This window comes from Myripristis murdjan, chromosome 4 (assembly GCF_902150065.1).
Source record: "Myripristis murdjan chromosome 4, fMyrMur1.1, whole genome shotgun sequence".
NCBI lineage: Eukaryota > Metazoa > Chordata > Actinopteri > Holocentriformes > Holocentridae > Myripristis > Myripristis murdjan.
In genome coordinates, this window is record NC_043983.1 from 10,702,708 (window position 1) to 10,725,668 (window position 22,961).

Below are 22,961 nucleotides of genomic sequence, written 5' to 3' on the forward strand. Positions count from 1 at the left end.
TTTTGCGAAGAATACTCCTCACCAAAGTTGTGAAAGAGAATGAACTGGCATGGCGTTGCAGTTGTCTGAGCTGTGTTTTGTTTTGTTTTGTTTTGTTTTGTGGTATTGATTCAAAAGGCTTCATTATGTTACTTTTCTTTGCTTTGTCTCTTTAGAGAAATTATCAAGTGCCAAAGAAGAGAATCTCGGCATCCATCAAGTTCTGGACCAGACCCTGCAGGAACTGAACAGCTTATAAACACACCAGAGGGGAAGTTGGAGAGGATGAGATAGTCATGCAACATTCCATCAATTTTCGACTTCATTCCACATTTTCAGCTGTAAAATCTTTATTCTCCATGGAAAAGGGGATTAACTTAATACTTGTACCCATCATGTTTTTTTTTCTTTTAAGGCACAATTTCTGTAATGTCTCTTTTTAAATTGAGAAAGTCATTTTGAACCCATTGCCTCCTTTGTATCTCCGGCCTTGATTGCAGAAACTTTCTTCCAGGAGTTATTTTTGACCACTTTTACAGAAAAAAAAATGGACAATTATAAATTATTCACCAAACCACCCACCGGAGCGTCAGTCACTCTTGAGCCTAACCTGGCTGTGTTTTAGATTTCCAGTACATGCAGATTTCTCTCCATCTCATTATTTCAACGCAGGTATGCTGTAAGATGGCTTTGGGTTGTGTTCCATCTCAATCAGTGTGGCTCCCAAGCGCCACCTAGAGGTGTTTATGAGGCTAGACATCAGTTTCACAACTATGATCCACCTAATCACAGACGAGACACTAGACTCCCGCTGCACTTATGTTCAAATGGCCAGGTGACCTCATGGAAAGGTTTCATTTCATCTCTGCTGTCAGACCAAGGAAGCTGCTGCTCCGTGCCAAAAATCATAGGCCTCCGCTAGCGTCATTTAAGATTTCTTCGATTTGAAAGCAACGCCGTCTCTGCCGGTTTTAGCTGAGCAGGTCAAACAACTTTTCGTTTTCACACTCGGTGAGACAATTTGCCAAACCTGTGTATTTCCTGACTGCATGAGACTTGTGCATCGATGCCTTGTACTGACGTCTATCTTCTATGTGCCACCTTTCCATGGGCTCGACCTGACCGCTGCCACGTTCCACATTAGTACCTGCAGTTTTCCCATCGGCCATACTACCAAGCTTTACAGTACATGGTATCCTGTGAGCCACCGAAACCCAAAACCACTGGATCCTCAGTCAGTCAAGTTTCATAAACCATGGATACTTATTGTATATAGTAGAGTAATGTTAGGAATGATGAATGAGAAGTTGTAATGCTTCATTATTATTTTTTTTTTTTTACACCACTTCTTTTTGGCAGGGGAACTCTCAAGACCAAAGAACACATACCAGAGACAATAAACCCTTTTAATGTTTTATTGTTGTATGCAAAGGTCAACATGGTTTTATCTCACTCCTGACATTTGACTGAGTCCGTTTTGAAATTTTTCATTCACCCCCCTATTTCAACCTAATAAATTTTTTTTTTTTACAGAAATCATGTCTTGTTTGATATTTTGTACACTAAAACACCAACTAAGAAATCATTTTCCTTAAACAAGAGGAACAGGAAAACATTTTATAAGTGCCATGTCAAATAAATGTTACACCTTCCACAAGACATGAGTGCAGGTACATAACTCTCACTAGTATGTCTTTAGCTCCCTCAGCCTCTCTCTCACTTCCTCTTTCAAATCGCCACTGTAGCAGATGAAGACTCTCAGTTATCAAGGAACAAATGGAGACACTTTCTCAGCTTGAAGACACCTTATAGCGCTTCAAAGTGGCATGGATCAGAAAACCCATTCTCTCTTTGATCAGCGGTCCCTGCTGATACCGGCCAGTGGCGCTCGGTTGACTTTTTGCATTCTTTTGTTCAGGAGTGTTTCTTTCTAAAGGAGCAGCCTAGATGGGGGGAAAAAATCAGAACAAGCGTTTCAGTATCTAATTGGAGGCAAAACACAGTGTAAGACATTAGTGAAAGTGCTCTTGTCCTTTTTTTTAAATCTTGACATTTACAGAACTGCAGTGGATGAGCAAACAGAGTTCAGTACACTGTGCAGTTTCCTTTGACCACAGTGGATAGATAATAAAAGAGCACACATATAATTCAATTTAACTGGGAGACCAGATCATTGTGTGAAAATGGCACAACCTCTGCTCTACCTGTTTTGAAAAGGGCTGCACAAACTGATAATTATATAATGATGATGATGATGATGATGATAATCTCCACTTGTGACACCTTGCTCACCTGCAGTCAGCTGGCATTTCCCCCCCCGGGGCATACAGAGGATGAGCGAGCAGCCACCACAGGGCACTGCTCCCTGGGAATGGCTGAAAATGGTGCTGATCTTATAGCAGCCTGGGGAAACAATTGAACAAGGGTGAGAAATCAAGTTCAAATTCAACTGGTTCATCCAAACTGATTTCAAGCATGGTGCACTCGCTTGCCTGGGCATTTCACATCCATGAAGTAGGAGTTGGGACTCTGCACCAGCCTCTTCTTTTTGTGTCTCCTCCTCTCCTCCGCAAAACTGGGGTTCATCAAGTCCTTAGCCAGCTGCAACACACATAACAGCATGACTTAATTATTATTTATGCATTTATTATTGTTTTATTACTAGTAATCACTCATGAACATGACAGTATATATATTTTATCTTGATGTTTCATGCCCCCTACAGTCTGATAAGTGAACTGTTCCTGCAAACACACATGGGCATGTCCAGACATGTTAAGGCATCATTCATGGCAGCTCTACACAAATCAAAACACAACCTTATGTACGATTGATTGATTGATTTTCTTTTATTTAAATGTCGTGCTTCACTCAGAAGCCCAGCCCATATGGACTTACAAGACACTGTTGCACACATTACAAAACCATGCTCAAACATACAACAACAAACTACACATTAGAGTAAATCAGGAATTACAAAGTCAAATCCAAAACCAGGCACTTCCAAAATATACCCCTCAAATTATGTATCAGTTAAACAAAATATGCTGCCTTCTGTTCCAGGCCTTGGAAATAAAATTTGCAGTCTTAAATACTTCACAACTTTATGTAATTTACTTTGGTCTGATTTGAGTCCACTGTTACGCCGAATAATAAACATTTCTTATTCTTCTTTCCATAAACTTTTGATTAGTAGTTATGACATTAATTCGTTATGACAATAAGGCAAACCCTATGTCTTAAGCTGTGTATTTCCTTCTTCATCATAACTTTTCGGACTCTTGATTAATCAGTTTTTTGTTTTTTTTTTCTCATTTTCATTTCATTTTCATTTCATTCGGTTTCATTTCTCATTAAACAGCAAAATAAAAAAGCAATTAACTTACAGGCATTTTAGAAGATGATCACTCAAGTTGTTTGTCCAATTTAAATGCGACAGTAAAGCGAAAGAGGTCCCAGCAGCTGTGTTTGTCAGCCGAGGAGGTTTTGATAGCAGCCAGTCACACACGAGACAACACAGTTTGGGTCTGAGATGAGTGCGTGCAGTTTCGTACCGGAACAGCCCGAGAAGGCGGGAGTCGCCCCTTAAAAAACAGACAGGATAGCCCACCCACACCGACTCAGTTTATTGGGTTAAAAAAAAACTATTACATTTAATGTCTGAATTCGCTTGGTGCATTTGTCTAGTTTCTGAAATGATTAATTATTAAGGTCCACGCAAATTCGGGCGACCAATGGAAACAAAACGCACAAACCCCTGTCGAATCACAACGGACTTCCGGGGCCACGACGACAGAGAAGAGTGACAGGTCGCTCCACCAATCCGCGGCGCCACAGCCTGACAGGCGGCGTCGTCTTTGGCTTCACAGGACACACGGGCGGGATATCCGCAGTAGCTAATAACATGGCGAAGACTTACGATTACTTGTTTAAACTACTTTTAATCGGCGATTCGGGCGTCGGAAAGACTTGCGTGCTATTTAGGTTCTCAGAGGATGCCTTCAACTCAACGTTTATCTCCACCATAGGTTGGTAAACGAGTCATTATTTAAGTTGTCTTGGCTGAAAAAGTGTTAACGGGGGAGCCCATCCCGTCATGCTAATTTGCTGCTAACTTTTTTTGGCTAGCAGTCATCCTGTCGTGGCTAGCCAGGAAGCGGCTAAACCGGCTTGTCGTTGTATTTGTAAAAATAGTTAAATTAGAGTGTAGACTTAACCAGGACTGTCAGTGAAATTGTAACATGTTGTAATGCCTGGAAAGTACCCACTGGTCAACCTACAGCATGGGTGGGGTGCCGATAAGAGCTAGCAAGCCACAGAGCTGTCAAATGATCTCATTATTGAAACCAGTCTCCTTTTCCGTACGAGCCAGCTGCTTGTAGCTCACATATCACCAACGCTACAGCCCCGGCTCCAAGTCGACAACTCAACCCTCCTGTTTCTCCTAAATGTGGCCATTAATGTGGTTATCAGCAGCATGTTGAGCTCATTTTGGCGCCGGCATCAGTCTCACACATTGCATTTGTCAAACTGCGTTGTGTGTTTTCCTCCCCTTAGGTATTGACTTCAAGATCAGAACAATAGAATTAGATGGCAAGAAGATCAAGCTACAAATATGGTAAGATATTAAACTTTGTCTCTTCACAGCTTATGTCAGAGCAGAGATTGAGAAGTGTTGTGCTGCAGGATGAAGGGTGATATTTTGATGTGCCAGAGAAAGGCAGCACAACGTGTACAGGGTGGTATGTAGGGCCAGGACGATATGCTTATCTCCTGATTTGATACTGTCACGTACTGTGATTTGATATTATAATTTATTGCATTTTTCATAGTTTGAATTATCCTCTAGTTTGTGGATGTAAAGTGTCATGAATCTGTGATCATCCTAGAGGTCACAGTGGATTGCTTTATTCAGTGATGTCAAGTTTCAAAAAGTGCTGTGACTGCAATGAAATGGCTACTATTGGGCTAACGTCATCACACATGAATAAATTTGGACTCATTGAATCCACAAGCGTCTCAGATTTCCAGTCAAAACAAATATATGCAACATTGCAGGACATAGAACAAAGTAAGTTTGACATAGGGCTGTATAGTAATACTAGCGGTGATAATAGCACTAATGACAATACTAATTAGTGGTAGCAACAACAGTACTAATCATAATAACACTAATAGCAATAATACTACTTCTGATAATAGTAGTAGTAGTAGTGGGAACAAAGATAGCAAGAATCATAATAATGATAATTATAATCTTCATTCAAATATCTTGAAGTCAGAGCTCAAATGACCCCTTTGAAAATGGCCATGCCAGATTTTTCTCTCGCCAACATTTAGCCTAACTTAGGAGCAGCATTTGATACCAAGCATGACACACTTGGTGCCAGTGGATTCCTGGGTCATCCAGTTTCATATGATACCAATACCTTTACTTTGAAGCTTGAAAAGGCACCAGCTCAAGGTTCATTTGGCCAGCAAGTCCAGATTAGTGTTGTGAACGTTGTTGACAGTTGTGGTCAGGTTTATAGCGACTAGATGCATTGTTGGTGTTACTCTGGCCTGGGCAGTGTGGCTGACGTGGGCCTGGCTCAGCACAGTAAAGATGACACATGTCTCTCTCACGTAGGGACACAGCAGGGCAGGAGAGGTTCAGAACCATCACAACAGCGTACTACAGAGGAGCCATGGTAAGTTGCCCTGAATGCGTGGATGGATGGTTATTTCAGGTGTGCACTGTTTGAATCTGAGTGGTTAATTGACCGTAAGCACGCCCTGTATTGTTGTTAATGATTTTGTACATACCTCCTGTGAACTCTCAGAGGTGTGCCTAATGACTCACTGTGGAATCTAAATAGGCCTGTCTGTCTGCTCAAATTGAACTGTGTTTATATAATTCACCTCAGAAGCTCAGCTGATCTCTGTTACCTTTGCTCTTTTACGCCCCGTTTATACTTGGGCTTTCAAAATCATGTGGTCCACCATGATTAAAGCCTCTGATGATTGAGGCCAACTCAACCTTGACCTGGCATAAAAGGTTGACATGCACTGAGGAAGGTCACAGTTGAGACACCCCACTTCCGCCTGTCTCTGTTGCTGTGGGCTAAGAACCAGTGAGGGATGTGTTCCTTACTGTTTTGGCATTTTTGTTTTGACGTGTACCGTCTATGATCTCTCCAGGGCATAATGTTAGTATACGACATCACCAACGAGAAGTCGTTTGACAACATCAAGAACTGGATACGGAATATAGAAGAGGTAAAATATTAGTTTGTCTGTGTCGGTGTGTTTGGGTGTATTGAGGAATGTGTGTGTGTGTGTGTGTGTGTCCCTGCTAAATACAGATCCATTGTTATACACTTGTCTAAGACTGGGCAGTATAGATAAAATTAAATATCTTTTGATATATTCGGTCTATATTTTGACCGAATATATCTATTAATATTGTGACAACATTATTGCAATGACCATTGGTGCTTTCATAAGGTTTTAAGATTTTTGATAAACACCTCTTAGTAATAAGGATATGATGACCAAGCAGGTAGTAACAGTTAGAACAGTCTAATATGTCAAAGAATTGCATCCCTTTACTGTAATGTTGCCTTTAAAAGCAGGAAAAGACAATATTCATCCCATATTACGATATCCAAATGGCAGACAATATCCAGTCTTCCCCCCACGACACACACACACACACTTATACATATACACAGGCTGTTGGCCTCCATGCCACTGCAGTCATTCGTGCATGAGGAGCCCCGACCAAGTATTGAGTGCATAAATGAACATACTTTTCAGAATGTCAGCATTTCTATATTATAAATCCTTTTTTTGGTTGGCTTTATGTAATATTCTTATGGTCTTATGTAATATTCTAACACTGGATTTTTGATTTTCATGAACTGTAAGCTGTTATCATCAAAAGTAAAACTAAAAACACTTGAAATATTTCACTTCATGTGAAATGAATAGACTGTATATGAAAGTTTCAATTTTTGAATCAAATTATGGGAAAAAATTAACTTCCAATATATTTAAATTTTTTTAACGTGCACGTGTGTGTGCGCGCGCGCGCGCGTGCGTGCGTGCGTGTTTGTATATATGTTTATACATGAATACTATACAGATAGATCTGTAGATATAGATATATTGCCCAGCAGTAATTTTATTTTGTATTGATATTGACAGTCTGTTTGTCCACACTCTTTGTTTCTGATCCCTGTCCTGTCTGTTCACCATGCAAACCTCCCGTGCACAGCATGCCTCAGCAGATGTGGAGAGGATGGTCCTTGGGAACAAATGTGATGTCAATGACAAACGACAGGTGTCCAAAGAAAGAGGAGAGAAGGTGGGACCATTTGGTTGACAAATGATACAGACAGCAGGTTAAAAGCTGTTCTCCTGCTGTGCATAATCATTAGTTCTTGTGCTTAACATCCCTGAGTACTGACAGTGTGTCTTATCTCTGCTGTCAGCTGGCACTGGAATACGGTATCAAGTTTATGGAGACCAGTGCAAAGGCCAACATCAATGTGGAGAATGTGAGTTCACTCCATTTGTTGTAATTACTCATTCATAATCTAAAGTGGTGTTGCTCAAAGCGAGGCCTGTGGGCCAGCTTGACAATTCCTGTGTGGCCCTCTGTATGGTTCTGTGGCTGCTCTTTACTTTGTCTGCTTTGATGCACTTTATTTAGATTTACATTAAGTAAGTAGTGATTTAATCTTGAATTTAAACTGATGACATAAAACCATGCCTCTCATATCAAGTCACCCTTATTACCGTAACACTAATTCTTACATGTTTTGGTGTTTGCAGGCCTTTTTGACCCTTGCAAGAGACATCAAGGCAAAAATGGACAAGAAGCTGGTAAGGCTGAGGAAAAGATTAGATTGTTAACTGGCATATCATTTATTGACTGCTATCTGTATTTCGTGGAGTGGTGTTTTTTGCTCATTCGGCTTTGTTTTCTTATCTTTGTGTGTTTCAGGAGGGCAACAACCCGCAGGGCAGCAGTCAAGGAGTGAAGATTACAGAGCAGCCCAAGAAGAGCAGTTTCTTCCGCTGCACGCTCCTGTGAGGAGACAGGGCTGTCAACGTCCACCATTGCCTTAACCACATCCCCCACTGGACAGAACTGGACAGAGCACACTCGCATCTCCTTTGTCTTTCTTTTTCAGCTTTCTTTATTTCTCTCTGCTCTTCTGTTTAAAAAAAAAATTCACATTCCCTTGCTTTGCCCATCATAAAGTCCCATCGCAGTCAGTCATTAAAGCGTACTAGGCTCAAGCAAACCAAACGCAAAAAACAGACCTCCCTTGACACCTGTACATTCAAGTACTGTTGCCTCTGTTAAATCCTTAGGCAGAGAGACTTGTGTCTGTTTCAGCTTCATTCCTTAACTTTTAATGATTTTAAGGACTGTTTTGAAAGACAGACAATTATGTCGCAGACAAAATGACAAAAATCCTTACTGTCCACGGTCCATAGCACTTTGAAACCAATGCCACTGAAATCATTCCACTGAAAGGTTTTTTTGCAGTCACTGCCTTGACGAATCTGTCTAATTGGCCTCACTTACATGTTGCTGGTATCACTCGGTGAAGGCTCTTTGCTTCGGTGCTTATCACAAAAAGTACCCTCTTCCAGAAGGGGCTCACTGCTCTCATAGGCATCCTGAGTTCATTCATATTCCACATGTCAGATACTTGCTGCCTGTGTTGCAGTTTGTGAGCATCTGTGGCCAACTGAGTATCACCAGTAGCTTTTCTAATTCTTCTACTATATTTATGCACTGACTATACTGTAAATTGTAGCCTAGATGGTTGTATATCAACATGTAAATTTAACAGTGGTTATATTTTATTGTATGAACCCGTAGCACCAGTGCATTTTGCGCATCGTATCAACATTCGGGTTTACGTGCCCTTTCATTCACTTCCAGAAAAATGCATATGCCTGTTCTCTTCTAATTTCTGTGGAGTTTCAGGCTGAAACATTCCATTCTCGTGATCTCCGAAAGTGTGCAATGATATCTGCGAGGCCCGGATTTTAAAGTCTTATCTCAAGTACACACATGGTTGTTTTGAAGCTGGGCTCTTGACAAAGTTTTGCGTTTCGGGGGACACAGAGATTCCTTTTATAGCGGCTGTGTTTAGCTGTTTAGGTGTTGTGTGATCTCATGAGAGCAGGATGAGGCTGATGCGGGGCGGATGGTTATTTAATAATGCACTTCAACTGGTGGACTAGCAGCACTGTTGTAATTGGCTATACCGAAGCTAAACACCAGGAGGCAATACAGTTACACAGCAGTGGGACCGAAGGAATCATGGCAGTGATGAATTTATTGTTTGATGATTTATACGTTTCCTACAGTTAACAGTCCCAGTGGGGGAAGTTGTACATAACCGTTTCCTAGGCCTTGATAAGGAGCTGTGCTGTAGCAGTATTTATGGAGTGAAACAAAACATAGCACCAAAATGACAAAGTGCCCTTTTATGTTCTTATCGATTATGCACTTTTTCCAGTTGTCTTTCCGTACTAGCTGTGTGTCAGAGGAATCTGTTGCTGGTGTTCATAATGAGTCTTAACTGAAAGCAAAGGATATCCTTGCACAAGTTTGCCGTTTGCATTCACCCTGCACCCGAGCTGGGCTTCCTAAAACCGTTGTAGCACTGAGACCTTATTTTTATCATTGCATTGTATAATGAAGATATTAGTGCTATGATTTAAGGGTGTGATTTTTTTTTTTTTTTTTTCTCACCTCAAGTTAATTTTTAATACAACTCTGCCCCTTTTGTTTCTACTGACATTTTCCGTAGTTCCAGCTTCTTTCTCACTGTTTCCTCTTTTGAGGGTGGGGTTGTTTGGTCTATTTGTTTTTGTAGCCGTTGGTTCAATCACATCCCCGTCGATGCTTTTAGGAACTCCAGACACCGACTTGTTCTCCCATACTGTAGCGTCACCTGACTTGTTTTGGCCCAGTGTCACGGCCTTCTGAACTATGCATCCCAAGTGCGTAAAAAATCCTTGACAGCTTTGCACATTTGACTTGACAAGCTTTATTTGAGATTAGAAATGTGCAAAGGATCTGACGTATAACTTTGTGTTGTTTTTTTTTTTTTTTCTTTTTTTCTGTTGTCACTGCCTCTTTATATATCTGTTGTCTTAATGTGGAGCTCACAGAATAGGAAATTGAAAGCTGATAGAAATCACCACTGAGGTATTCCGGTGAGCTTCCCAAGGCTTCATGATCAATTATTTCTAGTTGTGCAAAGAGATGGTGAACTGAATTTGTACCTGTTAACCTGTGGATTAAATCACCATTACATCGTGGTATCGTATCGGCTCAGTTGGACGTGGTCGATGTTTCAGCAGTCATCAGTCACACTGGCTGTCTCTCACACACAGACTGAGCTTGTTCTGGGCTGGATCACCGTGTATTATTTTAGTCTTGAAATAGGCTTAATATTGTTCTGGGAAACAGGCAAGGTTTCATTTTGATTGGAACTATTTTCAATTCTCACATTGTGGATCTGGCAGTTTTATGTGAACATATCTTTAGCATTCCCTGGATGCGTCTAAATTCAGATTTCATCACTGATTATTGGTGGATTTCATGGTGAAGAAATTTAGTTATTTCAACAATTGTAAATAAAGATCTACATTGATTGTACTGTAGTTTCATAAATCTTATTGATCTACACCTTTGTAGATATGTGTACTTTTGATGATTTATTAAAATGAGATTCTTTTAAAAATGTCTTTGGTTTATTGTAATTATCTAATGCAGTTAAGTATGATAAATTATGATGACTTTTAACTTATGTTTTATGTTGAAAGTCACATGAATAATGATTAGTTAATGTAGTAAACAAGTCATATTTTTAATGCAGATTCCAACACACAGTATTTGCATATACATGTGGTGGTTACAGGCCTAATAGTGTTGTTTTGACCTGCAACTGTGATCAACAGTAAATATATTTAAATGTGGAAATTTTGAGGTCCACCTTGTCAGTATGGAAATGCTCTTCTGCTCGTATCGCTGAATAATCAAACCTCCCATCTCGATTTCTTATTTGTAGTATAATGTTGGTACATAAGGAATCATGCATAGTCTTACATTTATGAATAACTGAATAAATCCAAAAACAAAACAAAAAATGCACCAGGCTGCTTAGGGCTATACTGTGCAGCACTGTTTCTGGTTGGCAGAGTACACTTTTCCAGTGAAGATGGTGCAGGTGGAGGGGAATCCTGAAAGAAAAACAGCAATTGCAGGCAAAACCATACACTAATGAAACCGATAGCAAAGACTTGAGTTACAACGGCAGCACCAAGAACATGACCTCTACCCCGGCAAGCCTAACAATAAATAAAAAGCATTTATGACTAGAGTAGGGCCGGAAGTCACCTCGCTCCTGCACAACCTGTCTAAAATTAGCATAATTGACTAGCTGTCACCTCACAGACTTAGCATCGCCGCTAATTAACGCAAAAACTGCTCAGTCTATCCTAGTTCAGGATTTAAACACCGTCCTGCTTGGCTAAACAAAGATTGTGAAACGAAAGCGAGACGTCCTCCGTGACTGCCGGCTTGATACGAAACCGTGTCGTGTACCTGAGAGAGCTCCACGCTGTGTCGGAGGAAGACGGGAGTGAAACCTCTCGCCTCGCTCGAAGGCTCTCTGGCGGCCGACCGATGACCATAGTAACGAAACTAACTGGGAAAAGCTCGGTTCAGTGGGAAGCACCTAACTACTACAAACCAAACCGTTTACCATAGTGTAAAATGAAATGACTCAGCTACGTTTTCACTTTATTTCATCACGTAAGTACGGACTGTAGTAAGTTAGCACACTACATTTAGTGCACCACAAAGTTTTGCCTCCGCCCTCTGACAATACAAGTGCTGAGCTGTGCTGTGTCACATCCCTGCGCTGCCAGACGAGGTAAGTCATGTAACATCATAACTGCGCTTTATTTTTATTTATTTTTTTTTTTTAGGGCATTTTTAATTCTGTGATTTTTGCATCTATATCTAATAGCCTATATGATGTGAACACTGAAGCATGAGTATATAAGTATTTTCAAAGTCCTTTGTAGTTTGGTACAGTTTAGTCTACTGTAAAAGTGCAGTCTTAATGGATAGTCTGTCTATTTGTGTTTTTCATGTCTGTAAGAAGAAGAAGAAGTTTGTACATGTGACCTACAATAGATAGAACTTGAGGGTTTTCTCATCATGTAAATCAGACCGAGGAACAATGCCACCACAGATTTGACTTGACATTTATTCAGTGTGACAAATGTGACAGGAAGAGGAACAGTGAAGGTGGCACGCAGCTAAGGCATCATGCTTGTGGTCTCTGCACACCAAGCTGTGATCAAACTGGTTTGAATTATTTTGAAAGTTGAACTAGCTGTCATTAGATGACAATCTGATCTGGTCTTCAGCTGTGGCAGTTCAGCCTACCTATAAAGAGGAGGTTGGTAGATCCTTTCATTATGCCTTTATGTATGCATGTTTACCTGCAGGAGTGTCTGCGTCACTGCCTCGCATCAAAACATTGTGGCTGCACTTTATGTATTTGACAGGTCTTTGTGCTCAGCGAATTCTCCAACAGAGACAAAAGAGGGATTTAAAGTGATTTGTTTCGCACTAGGAGACGAGACCAGAGTCAGGGCTATGGAGGGCGGTCAGTCCCAGGGACAACATGACGCTGCCTTCACCTGGTTCACAGAACAGCAGCGTCAGGCTGTTATCAGGAATGGAATAATCCCAGAATGGTTCCACGGTATAATTTCCAGGAAGTAAGTACAGAAAGATGCCAGACTCTTTTTTTTTTTTTTTATCACTGTCTGTCATCTAGAAGGATGGATTGTAGACCATGAGGAATGTTGAGGGCTGTGTTCTTTTAAAATGCAACATGATAAGACAAAAGCGTTGTGTACAGATGTGTAGAATGATAAAGTGTTTTTTCTCTCATACAGGTTTTAAGTTCTTAATGCAAATATTCCATGTCTGGGAAAGCTCTGTTTTTACTGCGCTTTATTTTAAAGCATCGTATATCATAAACTAAGAAAAACAAGATTGTTTTTCGCTTGGCCACAATGTATTCTTTAAATTTATCCAGCAAAAAAAAGAATTCAAAGGTCACTGAAGTTCATCATGTCATCCCGCAAGCAAAGTTAGAACATGAAATTAAACACAGAGTTATGACAACAGTGATATCCTGCATCATATTTCTTCATTCCTCTACTACTTCTGGTACATAGTTACATTTGATTTTGGAATATCATGGTACTTTTTATCAACATCCAATATGAAATAATCTATCACCCTACTGACAAGATTATAATGACCAGTATTTATCACAGAATTCAGTTGAAGTTGAAATTGATCATTGTTAAATGTCCCTGCACGTTAAGGACATGTTGCTACAATGGGTTAAAGACAACCTGATATCTTTTCATCTGAGATAATTTGGTCACATTAATAACTGCAGGACTGCAGAGGAGCTATTGCTGTCTAAGCCTCGAGGCTACTTCCTCATCCGAGTCAGTGAGAGCAGGATTGGCTACACACTGTCATATCGGTGAGTGTTTGCACAATGAAGGACTCCTTATGGGCCCCTAACAATCACACGTCAAAAATGTTTTTATGATGGCCAGTTCTATGGCATCTATGTCAGCCCTGCTAAAGCCCTGTAAACAAAATCTGTCTACATGATGTTTTACCACTCCTTCAGTTTCCTATGCCTGGTTATTGTAACTTTCATTCCCTCTAAATTTTAGTGCTGAGGACCGTTGCAGACATTTCATGATTGATGTGCTGAAGGACGGCCATTACGTCATTGTAGGTGAAAATACACAACATTGGAGTCTGCAGGACCTGGTGGACTTTCACCGCAGGACTCCTATTTTGCCTTTTAAGGAGGTGCTGACTGTCCCTTGTGGACAGGTGAGGAAATATTCTGTGATTGGTCGTTTGTGTTTGTCAACCTGAAACTAAATCATGGTCACTGCGTTGCAAAGCACATTGTTTGCAGAACAAACATAACATACATCACGCTATCTGGTGAACTCAATTAATGTGTTTATACTTGTCAAACAAGTTTGACCAGCATCTCTCTCTCTGTCTCCTCTCTCTCTTTCTTATTAAAGCTATCAAAGGACAGGACTGATTATGCAGAGCTGCTGTTTTCCCAAAGGCCTCTACCAAAACCAAACGTCAGTCCAGCACTGAACAGCTCCACACAACCCAACACCAAGAGTCACCTGAAACCAGAGGAAGACATACCCCCTGCCCTGCCTCACCGACCAACCACTCTGAGTGGCCCTGGCGTCCTGTCTCCAAATGTTACCAAGACGCCTACTGCCCCTAGCAGCCAGCCAAACACACTTTATCCTTGTCTGCAAGATGAATTGTCACACTTCACCGCTCAAATTCCAGCCACGGTAATTAAGACCACTGTAAATGATCTCAGATGGATGAAAGGATTGTTTTGTATTTGTACTTGATGTAATGATTAATCCTTCAGAAGGCGAGCGCTGGATTTTTAGAAGGCTCTCCTGTTGCTCACTGATCGAGGTCCTTATTAAGACATTCCAAAGGATTTCATGTCAATATATTTTAGAAGCCGGCTGGTGCCAATTTCTTTGAAGCATAATCCCTGGCATGAAAGTATTTTGAATGTTCTAAAAGAAAGTTTTTATTCATGATCACCAGGCTTAGCTGCTACAAAACCTAAAGCTTCCCTTTAAAACTAGAGCTTTCATTGCATGCAGGAAGTAATATTTTGTCATGTCACTGTAAATTTCCCCCTTTCTCTCACTCTGTGATATAGTTACATAAAGCAGAGTCCTTTTGTTAACAACTTTCTGTGCTTTATGTTTCATGTTTATGCTCGCCAGCCTGTACCGATGCCCAGGAAGAAATATTCTGCCAACTTGGCCCAACAAGAGCAGTTTCCCGAACTCCCAACGAGGAGCTCTGCGCCAGCACAGAAACTGAACCAGGCTTGCACCAGAGCTAATGCTCCACCTGAGATTCCCTCATCATCCAGAACCACAGAGAGACTAGTCACACAGCCAACAAGACAGGAGGAGGACCACCCCCACAACGCCAACAGCCAGTCGGTGGTCACCAACCTAAAGAACCTCAAGAAGAAGTTCCAGAGAAGGAGAAGCTCATCAGAGGTGCATACGTACGCTGAGATCAGCGTCGAGGCCGAGGAGAGGCTGAGAGGGAGGCAAGGCAGCCTGGAGGCAAGAGACACAAATGAAAATACTGAGAATGAGTACCAGGAGCTTCCAGGGGAGCACGACATCAATGGTGTACCATTTTCCAGCACCAGTACTGCTATGAAACAGGCCTTACCGCAGGAGTACCTGCCACCTCCACCTTTTGCCCCCGGCTACTGATGCAAAATAATGGATGTTGTGGCCCATGAGTGGATTGATGGATCAGCTGATGGCAGCTGAAACTATATTATATAACTGAATCAAGGGTACTGATGTTTGAATGGCAATTTGTATGAATCAAGGTAACTCTACTATGCCCATACAAAGACAACAGCACTGAAGCATGAAGGAACTAGTTTCAGTTCTGCTCTCATGCCTCATGAATGTGGTTTATAGGGCCAAGATTGTTAAATCAATCTGATTACATAGAGGCAAGCTGAAACACAACACTACGAAACATCCCATGACATTCACCTATTTTGATTTTTTCAACCCTCGAAAAAAAAAAAAAAAGATTGACTTTGTGCCTAAAATTCTAACAATTAAATTATGCGCTTACATGTGGCAGTAATGTCTAGTGTTATTGTCTTCTATCTCAAACAACACTGTGGTATCAGTTGACATCTCAAACAATATTTGTGACTCTGATCCTTTTAACTATGTGTGTTTTTAAAAGTCAAATGCCACAACCATGATGTAGCTGACATATCAACAAAAACCTATGCTGGTGCAGGGGATAAACTTAAATGTAACTTTGTAATATGACTTTGCAGGGAAGCATGGAAGAGTATGAATGTATAAAAAGAGATGAAACTGTTGATGCTCGAGTGGGATCATATTTGACTCGGACACAAGGCAACGCTCATGAAAATACTTTGCTTCAGTGATGTACAAGTACAAACTGGCACAGTGGGAAATTTGTGTATGTAAATCATACATTTATGACGTGCACTGCTTTGCCTATCAACAATGCAATAGGGAAGTTCAGAGAGAGAGTGTGTGTACAGATACTTGTGTCAAATTTGCCATCGGTGAGCATTCAGCTGTAATTTCTTAAACATGTACTTTTTAGGGTAAATGTCTTTTCTTTTTTATCCTAACAGCTTTATTGTACTTTTGTCAAACACTCATTTATATCTAAGCCTGATATGACGAAGCATCCTTAAGGCCATTTGATTACAATATTCCATTTTTATGTGTATGTCAGTGTAGATACAGAATATGTGTGTGAACTATCACAATTTGTAATAATGATGTGTGCTAATAAAGTGTTTTTGCTCAATGGGTGATGGTATCCAGAGCTATTAGCTGGTTTGCACTCCCTTTAATGATGACACAGCACCTTCCTGTGTAAACCATAGAAACTGAATTCAGTTTCATTCAAATTATGTGGTGTAAACAAAAGACTTCCCGTGTGAATTTGACTGATATTGAACTCGTGGGTAAAGCCCTCTGTTCTTACACACTGGCCACACAGCCACACTGTCACCATCTCCTTTTCTATCCTCATTTTTCTATCTGTTCTTTGCATGTTATATGTATTATATGTGTTTTTATTAGCACATCCTCTCAAGATTTTTTTTTTTTTTTAAGTCAATGAAGATTTCTCCCTAGGAAGCTTTGAGTGAAAAGCCTGATTTGTGAAAGACTACAATCTAGCGGCAGTAAATATTACTGCGTTAAGTTCCAGTGCCATTACATGTTCACACTACATTATCTATTGTTGCTGCTCCATAACTTTGTTGAAGTGCAGGGCTGAGGGTGTTTGAGTGTTTTGTGCCAGGTTGACGAGATGGACCTTGCATCAAGAAAAGGGGGCCAATAACCTTTTAAGGAATACACCCAACCCTGTCCCAGGACGCATCTACGAGCTCGATTTGTCACCCAAGGTATTATAAAACCGGGTGGCGCGGTCGCCTTTGAATGAGTATGACACGAACAGCAGTAAGCACCGCCCTCCCTGGCTACGCCGCGGTGAAGAACACGCACACCTAATCCACTGGGAGGCGAAGTGACATCATCCATGAAGCCCGTGGTTCGTTTCATGCCAGAAAGCAGGCTGTTGTTACTCACTAACTGCTCTGGGAAGTTGTGCCCGACTCGGAGGCCTCTCCCACAGCTTTAACAGATACAGGAGCTACAGGTTATTCCGTTTAGCTAGCGGTAAAACACCACGGACCATGTCTTTCGTCCCAGGACAGCCGGTGACTGCTGTTGTGGTAAGTTTCAGAGTCAAGGAGACTCCATTGTTCAGTTTCAGGCCCGGCGTTAACCCCGAGACGCTCTCTCCGTTGAAGTAACGTTAAGATACTTCATTATAGCTAGCATGTTTTTATTGTAGCTGTAAACGATTTAAATACTTGGTTAAAATATTGTTTTATTGCCTGGAGGGGTGGTAGTTAACCTCCCCAACGACCAAACAATGGACGTTTCATGACACCAAACGTTAGTCATACTGAGACAAGTCGCTACAACGGTAACTAAGGAGGTGAAACACTGAACTGTACAGAGAAATGTTACATTGTGTCGTCAGTAGTTGATACATTGGCATGCGAGGCAGCTAGCGTCAGACTGCTGCTCCCTGACCATAGGTGCTAACTGGGCGTGGTGGTGTCAGCCCAGTCTGAGTGGTTTAAGGTGCTGTCGGAAACACCGTGGTCAATACGAGCATGGAGGTTGCAATCCTGTTAGTTGCTGAGGTGTGACGCTGAACACAAAAATGTCTGATGGTAACAGTGATGTAGGTTACCTCATGTAGGGCTAGTTGTTTGGCAAGTGAATAGTATTGTTATATTACAATATTGTCACCCTTAGCTTAAGTTTAGGCCCAGGTGTCACATTTTTCTTTTTAGTAAAATATACAAACACAGTAGTTAGACACCTGACATGGTTTTTATCTACACTCTGGCACTGCAGCACTAAAAAGCACTATGTAACTAAGTACACTAAAGAAAAACATCAGCCTCCAAAAAATCTACTTTTGTCACCGGGTCTGTTTCGCTGTAATAGTCCAACAAGGAGTATTTGAATTTGTTACAGGTTGTACTAAGTGACCTCTTATCTTTGCTGTAGGAGTTTACCATTTGCTCTTGAAGGCAGCACAAGGTGTGGTGGCGTTATCGGACATCGTGTCTGGCCGGCAGTCTGTTTACCTTCCTTAACAGCTAACAATCAAGTTCACATTTTATTTGGCATATCAGATGCGCGTCCCATTCAGATGGTGAGCCTTAGATGATGTAGTCAGTCTTTGCATTGAGAAGCAGGATTTGGGACTTTCTGGTGACTCAGTGGTCTAAGGTGCACACTGTGTCTTTGTAATGGCCTGGATTTGAAGGCTGACCTCATGGTGCATGTCAAACTACACACACACAACAAACCCTTCTGACCCTCTCTGTCTCTTTTTATTCCCAGCTGTCTAATGAAACAAACATCTTTCCCTCTCAGCCATCATCAAGAAATGATCTTGTTTTGTGTTCTACCTCTGTATGTACTTATAGTCCTAACAGTGTAAAAAGAAAAGGGGTAGTCAAGGGTTAGTCAACCCCACAAACCTATTTTGACTGAGAAAGAGGAATTTGATTGTGTGTTTCTAAAACAGCAGGCATCAGAGAGATTGTAAGTCCTGCTTGACTCAGACATTACGGAGTCCTCTTGATATTTTCGGACATCATTGAATAAGGCACACCACTGAGAGAGTCTTGTTGTTCACTATTACACACACACACAGACAGACTTTGTTTTGAGGAGTGCTGTGGGGAGTCTCTGTGTCAGAGCTCTCCATCCATCTGGTTTAATGAGCCAGCAGCTGCTTGTCAGAGTCAAGGCTGATAGACAAGCTCTGTCCCGGCGTGGACTTTAATTACCAGGGAGCAGAGTCTGAAATTAACACTCACCAAATGCTGGTACATTTTTTTCTTTGGTGGCGAAATGAATAAGAGTCAAGCCTAATTTGGCTTGAAAATTAAAGTCAAAATGCGAAACACTTTGTGTGTATGTGCAAGTTCTGCCGTGTCATGATGAATTGCAAACTAGACGCTCTGTATAAATGATTGATGAAGTTTTAAAGTAACAGTTTTTCTAACAGTATATGCTTGAGGTGTGAAATAGCATTTTAAAATTAGCTGAGTTGACTTCATATGTCTGTGAAAAACATGCAAATTATTTTTTGTAGTTCTTTGTAGTTTACTTTACCCTGGAAGGTAGTGCTGAGCGATATTTTTGAACAAATTCCTTGGTATTGATATTGTGAGGATACTGAGAGGATTTTTGATTTTTGATAAACAATTTGTTATGTGCATATGATGACAAAGCAGGTTCAGACAACAACAGAGCAGTTACAGTAGTCCTGGATACTGGACCACACCCTATGATACATGTTACTTCTCTCCACAACCAGAATGACTTTGACCTACAAGAACAGTTGCGTATAGGAATAAGATGATGTTGGTTTACAGTCACACACTGATACTGATAGGTTTCATGTGATCTGTGATATCTGACACAGTGGAGCACTGCCAGTGTTGTACTGAACAGAGCCATGTCAGTATATTACAAAATTCATAAATGATATTAGATGCATTTTGTGTGTGTTTCTGGGTTATTAAATTTGTCTGCTAGTCACAGTGAGGAGGAATCAAAAATCTTTTTTTTCCTTCACTGTTGAACAGCAACGGATCGAGATCCAGAAACTGCGGCAGAATGACCACCTGATCCTGGGCTTCAGTATTGGAGGAGGGATAGACCAGGACCCTGGACAGAACCCCTTCTCTGAGGACAAGACTGACAAGGTGTGTGTGTGTGTGTGTGTGTGTGTGTGTGTGTGTGTGTGTGTGTGTGTGTGTGTGTGTGTGTGTGTGTGTGTGTGTGTGTGTGTGCTTTATCTGTCAGCTCTCAATATGTTTACTGACTAGTACAGAACATTTCCCTGTGTCCCACTTCCCCTCAAATTTTTGAGTCCCCTTGTGTTTCAACGGTAAACTTCATTCAGGGATGTGATTTTTTTTTTTTTTTTCCCCAGGTATCAGGTTGTTGTTTTGTGTTTGTTGGGGTTTTTTGGACAGGTAACTTAAGTTTTACTTTTGACCTGCCCTTTTGTGTTCCTGATCACATCCATGTTGAGTGGAAAGTAGAGCAGCAGTAGTTTGGTAAGATGTAACAGAGGGGCAGGCCTGAACAGATTAGCTGCAGCCTCAGGTGGGAACAAAACCAGACACACTTAGCTGATGTCAGACAGGAGTTAACAGTGTTTTCCACACAGCACTTTCATACCAGTCAGCTATACAGCATATACAATGAAAGTCAATACCTGTCGGCATTCCCAAACGCTAACTGCCTATTCAGCACAGTCTCACGCCCTTGCTTGCGTAAGACAGAGGTAACACAGAAAAAAAAATTCCACTGTTGTGATGACGCTGGTTAAAAAGCAAAATGATCAACTTGTTTAAAAATTACCTTTTAAAATGTCAGTATGGTGATTTTTCAGGTGTCTCCAGTTGCGACACGTTTCCAGACACTTTTGCGTATTCTGTTGGTTTGGATAATGATTTGTCTTTACTCACTCCATGAGGGAGGGATGAATACCTGGCGATGAAGATCAACAGTGAAGCCACCAGCAGCACTTTGCACTTAGCATGAATAAATTATACTGCAGTCTCTCATATCCAGCATGGACTCTGTATTAGCTGATTGTTAGAATGTTATGTTTTTGAGATGCCCCTTTCTTATTTTATCTAATGTTAGTTTGCTGTAGGTTTTTGGATGGTCATTGCTAAGCAGATAAATCAAGCCGTGTTTCAGTGATATAAGTCTGATCATTTGCATGCGAAGTAATGCATGTGCTTTTGTACACTAAAGGGCATCTACGTGACGAGAGTATCAGAAGGTGGACCAGCAGAGTTGGCGGGCTTGCAGATAGGAGACAAAATAATGCAGGTAAATGTTGCCTATCATCTGTTAAGTGTAATATCCACAAGATGGCGCTATCTGTACATGGAAGTCTGTACATATGAGGGAGGAGATGTGTATTAACAGCAAGATGAACCTTAATTCCCTATTTTTTTCCAGCTTGGTCTAACTAAACTATAGATTAATACAAGCGTATGCAGCTAACTTCTATTTTTATGTTTCCTTTGTCCACTTTACCCTAGGTTAATGGCTGGGATATGACCATGGTGACCCACGACCAGGCTCGTAAAAGACTAACGAAGAAGAACGAGCAAGTGGTGCGGCTACTGGTGACCAGGAAGTCGCTGGAGGATGCTGTCAGACACTCTATGTCTAACTACCCCAAATAATCCCAATAACATGGCAGCACTATGCATACCACTGATTAATGCAATATCCAAGGACTGAACTTTGACATGTACTGAGACTCCCACAACGTAGGATAATGGCTGCAGCGTGGCCTTTCTACCCAGCTCAATGCAAAAAAAAAAAAAAAAAGCACACACACATACACACACACACACAGACTACATCAGATCTCCTGCTGTGCCACGAGTCACACAAGTCTGCACATGCCCATGCTGACTCGGGCTGATTAGTCAGCACTTTGTGAGGATGCTCTTCCTTTCTGTATTCATTCAAGCTCATCCACTCGAATCAATTTTTTAAAATATCCATTCAATTCAAACAGATCTTCAAAAATGTCCAATTCCATGCACAAGGCTAGGCCTAATTACACTTGATGAGAGCACAACAAAAGTGCTTTGATTTTCAGTAATGATTTTTATAATTCCATGTTTGAAATACATTTGTAATCCTGGTATGAGTGGTGAGTGCCGGACACTAATAAGATGATTTCTCTTCTGTTTTTGTGCGACACTATTCGTTTTTCCAAAATATACTTGCATACATGATATTTCCCAACTGAAAGTTGAGTGCAGCACAATATTCTTGTTTTATTTCCATATAGCAGTATTTTCCACATCACATTTCTTTGCTAATAATTCTTTGGGAGTAATAATAGTCTCTCATAGTAGGGGCTAATTGTAGGTAAACAGACTTTCCAGATGCCTCAGCCTGAAGGACATCTTTGGCCGTGCTACAGATCAAATATTTTCTTAAAGTGTGAAATACATATGGGAAATTCAGTCCTGTTTATCGCATCCTCAGTAATTCCTCCGTACCTTTAATCTCATTTAAATACAAGAACCAATACTTTGCATATTGTCAGACATTCTTGTCAGGATTCGTCTGACATCAAAAACCAAAGTAAAATGTCAAGTAACTGTTGACTGTAACTGTAGACTGATCAATTTAAAGTTGTTCGCAATCATTTTATATGTGTACCAAGTTTGTATCACAAACTTTATACACACCTGACATGAACAGTTTTTTTTTTTTCAATGCATTGGAATTTGTTTTCACCAGTCCTCTCATGTATCTGTACTTTTTGTTTTCTCTTGTGTTGTTTGATATCTTTTGTTATTGAATGAGTGGGAAAATAACACCTTCACACTTTGTGTTGGGGATTGACACTACTTTCTAAAACTGTGATTTGGTTAGTGTGGTAGATATATTTTTTATTTTCTCCATCCTTAGCCACATGATGCATTCACCAATGCAGCACATCTAAAATGCACAGTTTGTTCCTTGCATCCCTTATATCCCATCAATTCTGTGTTAAACATGCTGGACCTTCATATGAACCATTTACTCTCCATTGTTTTCATGAAGTGCCTCCTTTCTCAGGTTCAGCCAGAGAGAGTTGGTAACTTGGGTTACTTGGGTGTTTG

At 40.8% G+C, this 22,961-nt stretch overlaps 5 protein-coding genes across 8 annotated transcripts in view; 4 read left to right on the forward strand and 1 right to left on the reverse strand.

The window, feature by feature from the left end:
- The window catches only part of tpm4a (tropomyosin 4a), a 36,591-nt gene extending 35,167 nt beyond the window's left edge, over positions 1–1,424 (forward strand). For all 3 annotated transcript variants that reach the window (XM_030048846.1, XM_030048845.1, XM_030048847.1), the window contains one exon: positions 156–1,424. In XM_030048846.1, the coding sequence (XP_029904706.1) occupies positions 156–238 (83 nt within the window). In that variant the 3' untranslated portion in view covers positions 239–1,424. The remainder of the gene's footprint in view (positions 1–155) is intronic.
- A 176-nt stretch (positions 1,425–1,600) lies between these two features.
- On the reverse strand, positions 1,601–3,708 carry LOC115357431 (40S ribosomal protein S27-like). Its single transcript, XM_030048851.1, has 4 exons — positions 3,366–3,708; positions 2,472–2,580; positions 2,272–2,382; positions 1,601–1,922 (listed from the first exon to the last, which is right to left on the reverse strand). The coding sequence occupies exons 1-4, from the start codon at positions 3,369–3,371 to the stop codon at positions 1,894–1,896; spliced, it is 255 nt and encodes an 84-aa protein (XP_029904711.1). The 5' UTR covers positions 3,372–3,708; the 3' UTR covers positions 1,601–1,893.
- A 145-nt stretch (positions 3,709–3,853) lies between these two features.
- LOC115357430 (ras-related protein Rab-8A) lies at positions 3,854–10,733 on the forward strand. The gene is made up of 8 exons (XM_030048850.1): positions 3,854–4,007; positions 4,537–4,597; positions 5,609–5,669; positions 6,160–6,237; positions 7,238–7,327; positions 7,455–7,520; positions 7,798–7,848; positions 7,970–10,733. The coding sequence occupies exons 1-8, from the start codon at positions 3,884–3,886 to the stop codon at positions 8,057–8,059; spliced, it is 621 nt and encodes a 206-aa protein (XP_029904710.1). The 5' UTR covers positions 3,854–3,883; the 3' UTR covers positions 8,060–10,733.
- A 912-nt stretch (positions 10,734–11,645) lies between these two features.
- Positions 11,646–16,507, forward strand: hsh2d (hematopoietic SH2 domain containing). 2 transcript variants are annotated; one of them, XM_030049542.1, is made up of 6 exons: positions 11,646–11,933; positions 12,645–12,792; positions 13,488–13,577; positions 13,777–13,942; positions 14,146–14,439; positions 14,896–16,507. In XM_030049542.1, the coding sequence occupies exons 2-6, from the start codon at positions 12,668–12,670 to the stop codon at positions 15,403–15,405; spliced, it is 1,185 nt and encodes a 394-aa protein (XP_029905402.1). In that variant the 5' UTR covers positions 11,646–11,933; positions 12,645–12,667; the 3' UTR covers positions 15,406–16,507. The 2 variants fall into 2 exon arrangements, with proteins under 2 accessions (XP_029905402.1, XP_029905403.1); XM_030049543.1 differs by having other exon boundaries at positions 12,648–12,792.
- Positions 16,508–17,231: 724 nt separating this feature from the next.
- On the forward strand, positions 17,232–22,688 carry tax1bp3 (Tax1 (human T-cell leukemia virus type I) binding protein 3). The gene is made up of 4 exons (XM_030049545.1): positions 17,232–17,444; positions 19,893–20,012; positions 21,079–21,156; positions 21,372–22,688. Exons 1-4 carry the CDS (start codon positions 17,406–17,408, stop codon positions 21,516–21,518), a joined length of 384 nt encoding a protein of 127 aa, XP_029905405.1. The 5' UTR covers positions 17,232–17,405; the 3' UTR covers positions 21,519–22,688.
- Positions 22,689–22,961: the final 273 nt, after the last annotated feature.

Excerpts from the sequence above, each read along its gene's own strand:
- LOC115357430 (XM_030048850.1), top strand. The coding sequence starts at position 3,884 with ATGGCGAAGACTTACGATTACTTGTTTAAACTACTTTTAATCGGCGAT. Across the intron at positions 4,598-5,608 it reads AAGATCAAGCTACAAATATG|GGACACAGCAGGGCAGGAGA; the intron begins GTAAGATATTAA and ends TCTCTCACGTAG. Across the intron at positions 6,238-7,237 it reads GGATACGGAATATAGAAGAG|CATGCCTCAGCAGATGTGGA; the intron begins GTAAAATATTAG and ends TCCCGTGCACAG.
- tax1bp3 (XM_030049545.1), top strand. The coding sequence starts at position 17,406 with ATGTCTTTCGTCCCAGGACAGCCGGTGACTGCTGTTGTG. Across the intron at positions 20,013-21,078 it reads CTGAGGACAAGACTGACAAG|GGCATCTACGTGACGAGAGT; the intron begins GTGTGTGTGTGT and ends TGTACACTAAAG. Across the intron at positions 21,157-21,371 it reads TAGGAGACAAAATAATGCAG|GTTAATGGCTGGGATATGAC; the intron begins GTAAATGTTGCC and ends ACTTTACCCTAG.
- LOC115357431 (XM_030048851.1), bottom strand. Across the intron at positions 2,383-2,471 it reads CATGGATGTGAAATGCCCAG|GCTGCTATAAGATCAGCACC; the intron begins GCAAGCGAGTGC and ends TTGTTTCCCCAG. Across the intron at positions 1,923-2,271 it reads GAAATGCCAGCTGACTGCAG|GCTGCTCCTTTAGAAAGAAA; the intron begins GTGAGCAAGGTG and ends CCCCCCATCTAG.
- hsh2d (XM_030049542.1), top strand. The coding sequence starts at position 12,668 with ATGGAGGGCGGTCAGTCCCAGGGACAACATGACGCTGCCTTCACCTGG. Across the intron at positions 12,793-13,487 it reads CACGGTATAATTTCCAGGAA|GACTGCAGAGGAGCTATTGC; the intron begins GTAAGTACAGAA and ends TAATAACTGCAG. Across the intron at positions 13,578-13,776 it reads GGCTACACACTGTCATATCG|TGCTGAGGACCGTTGCAGAC; the intron begins GTGAGTGTTTGC and ends TCTAAATTTTAG.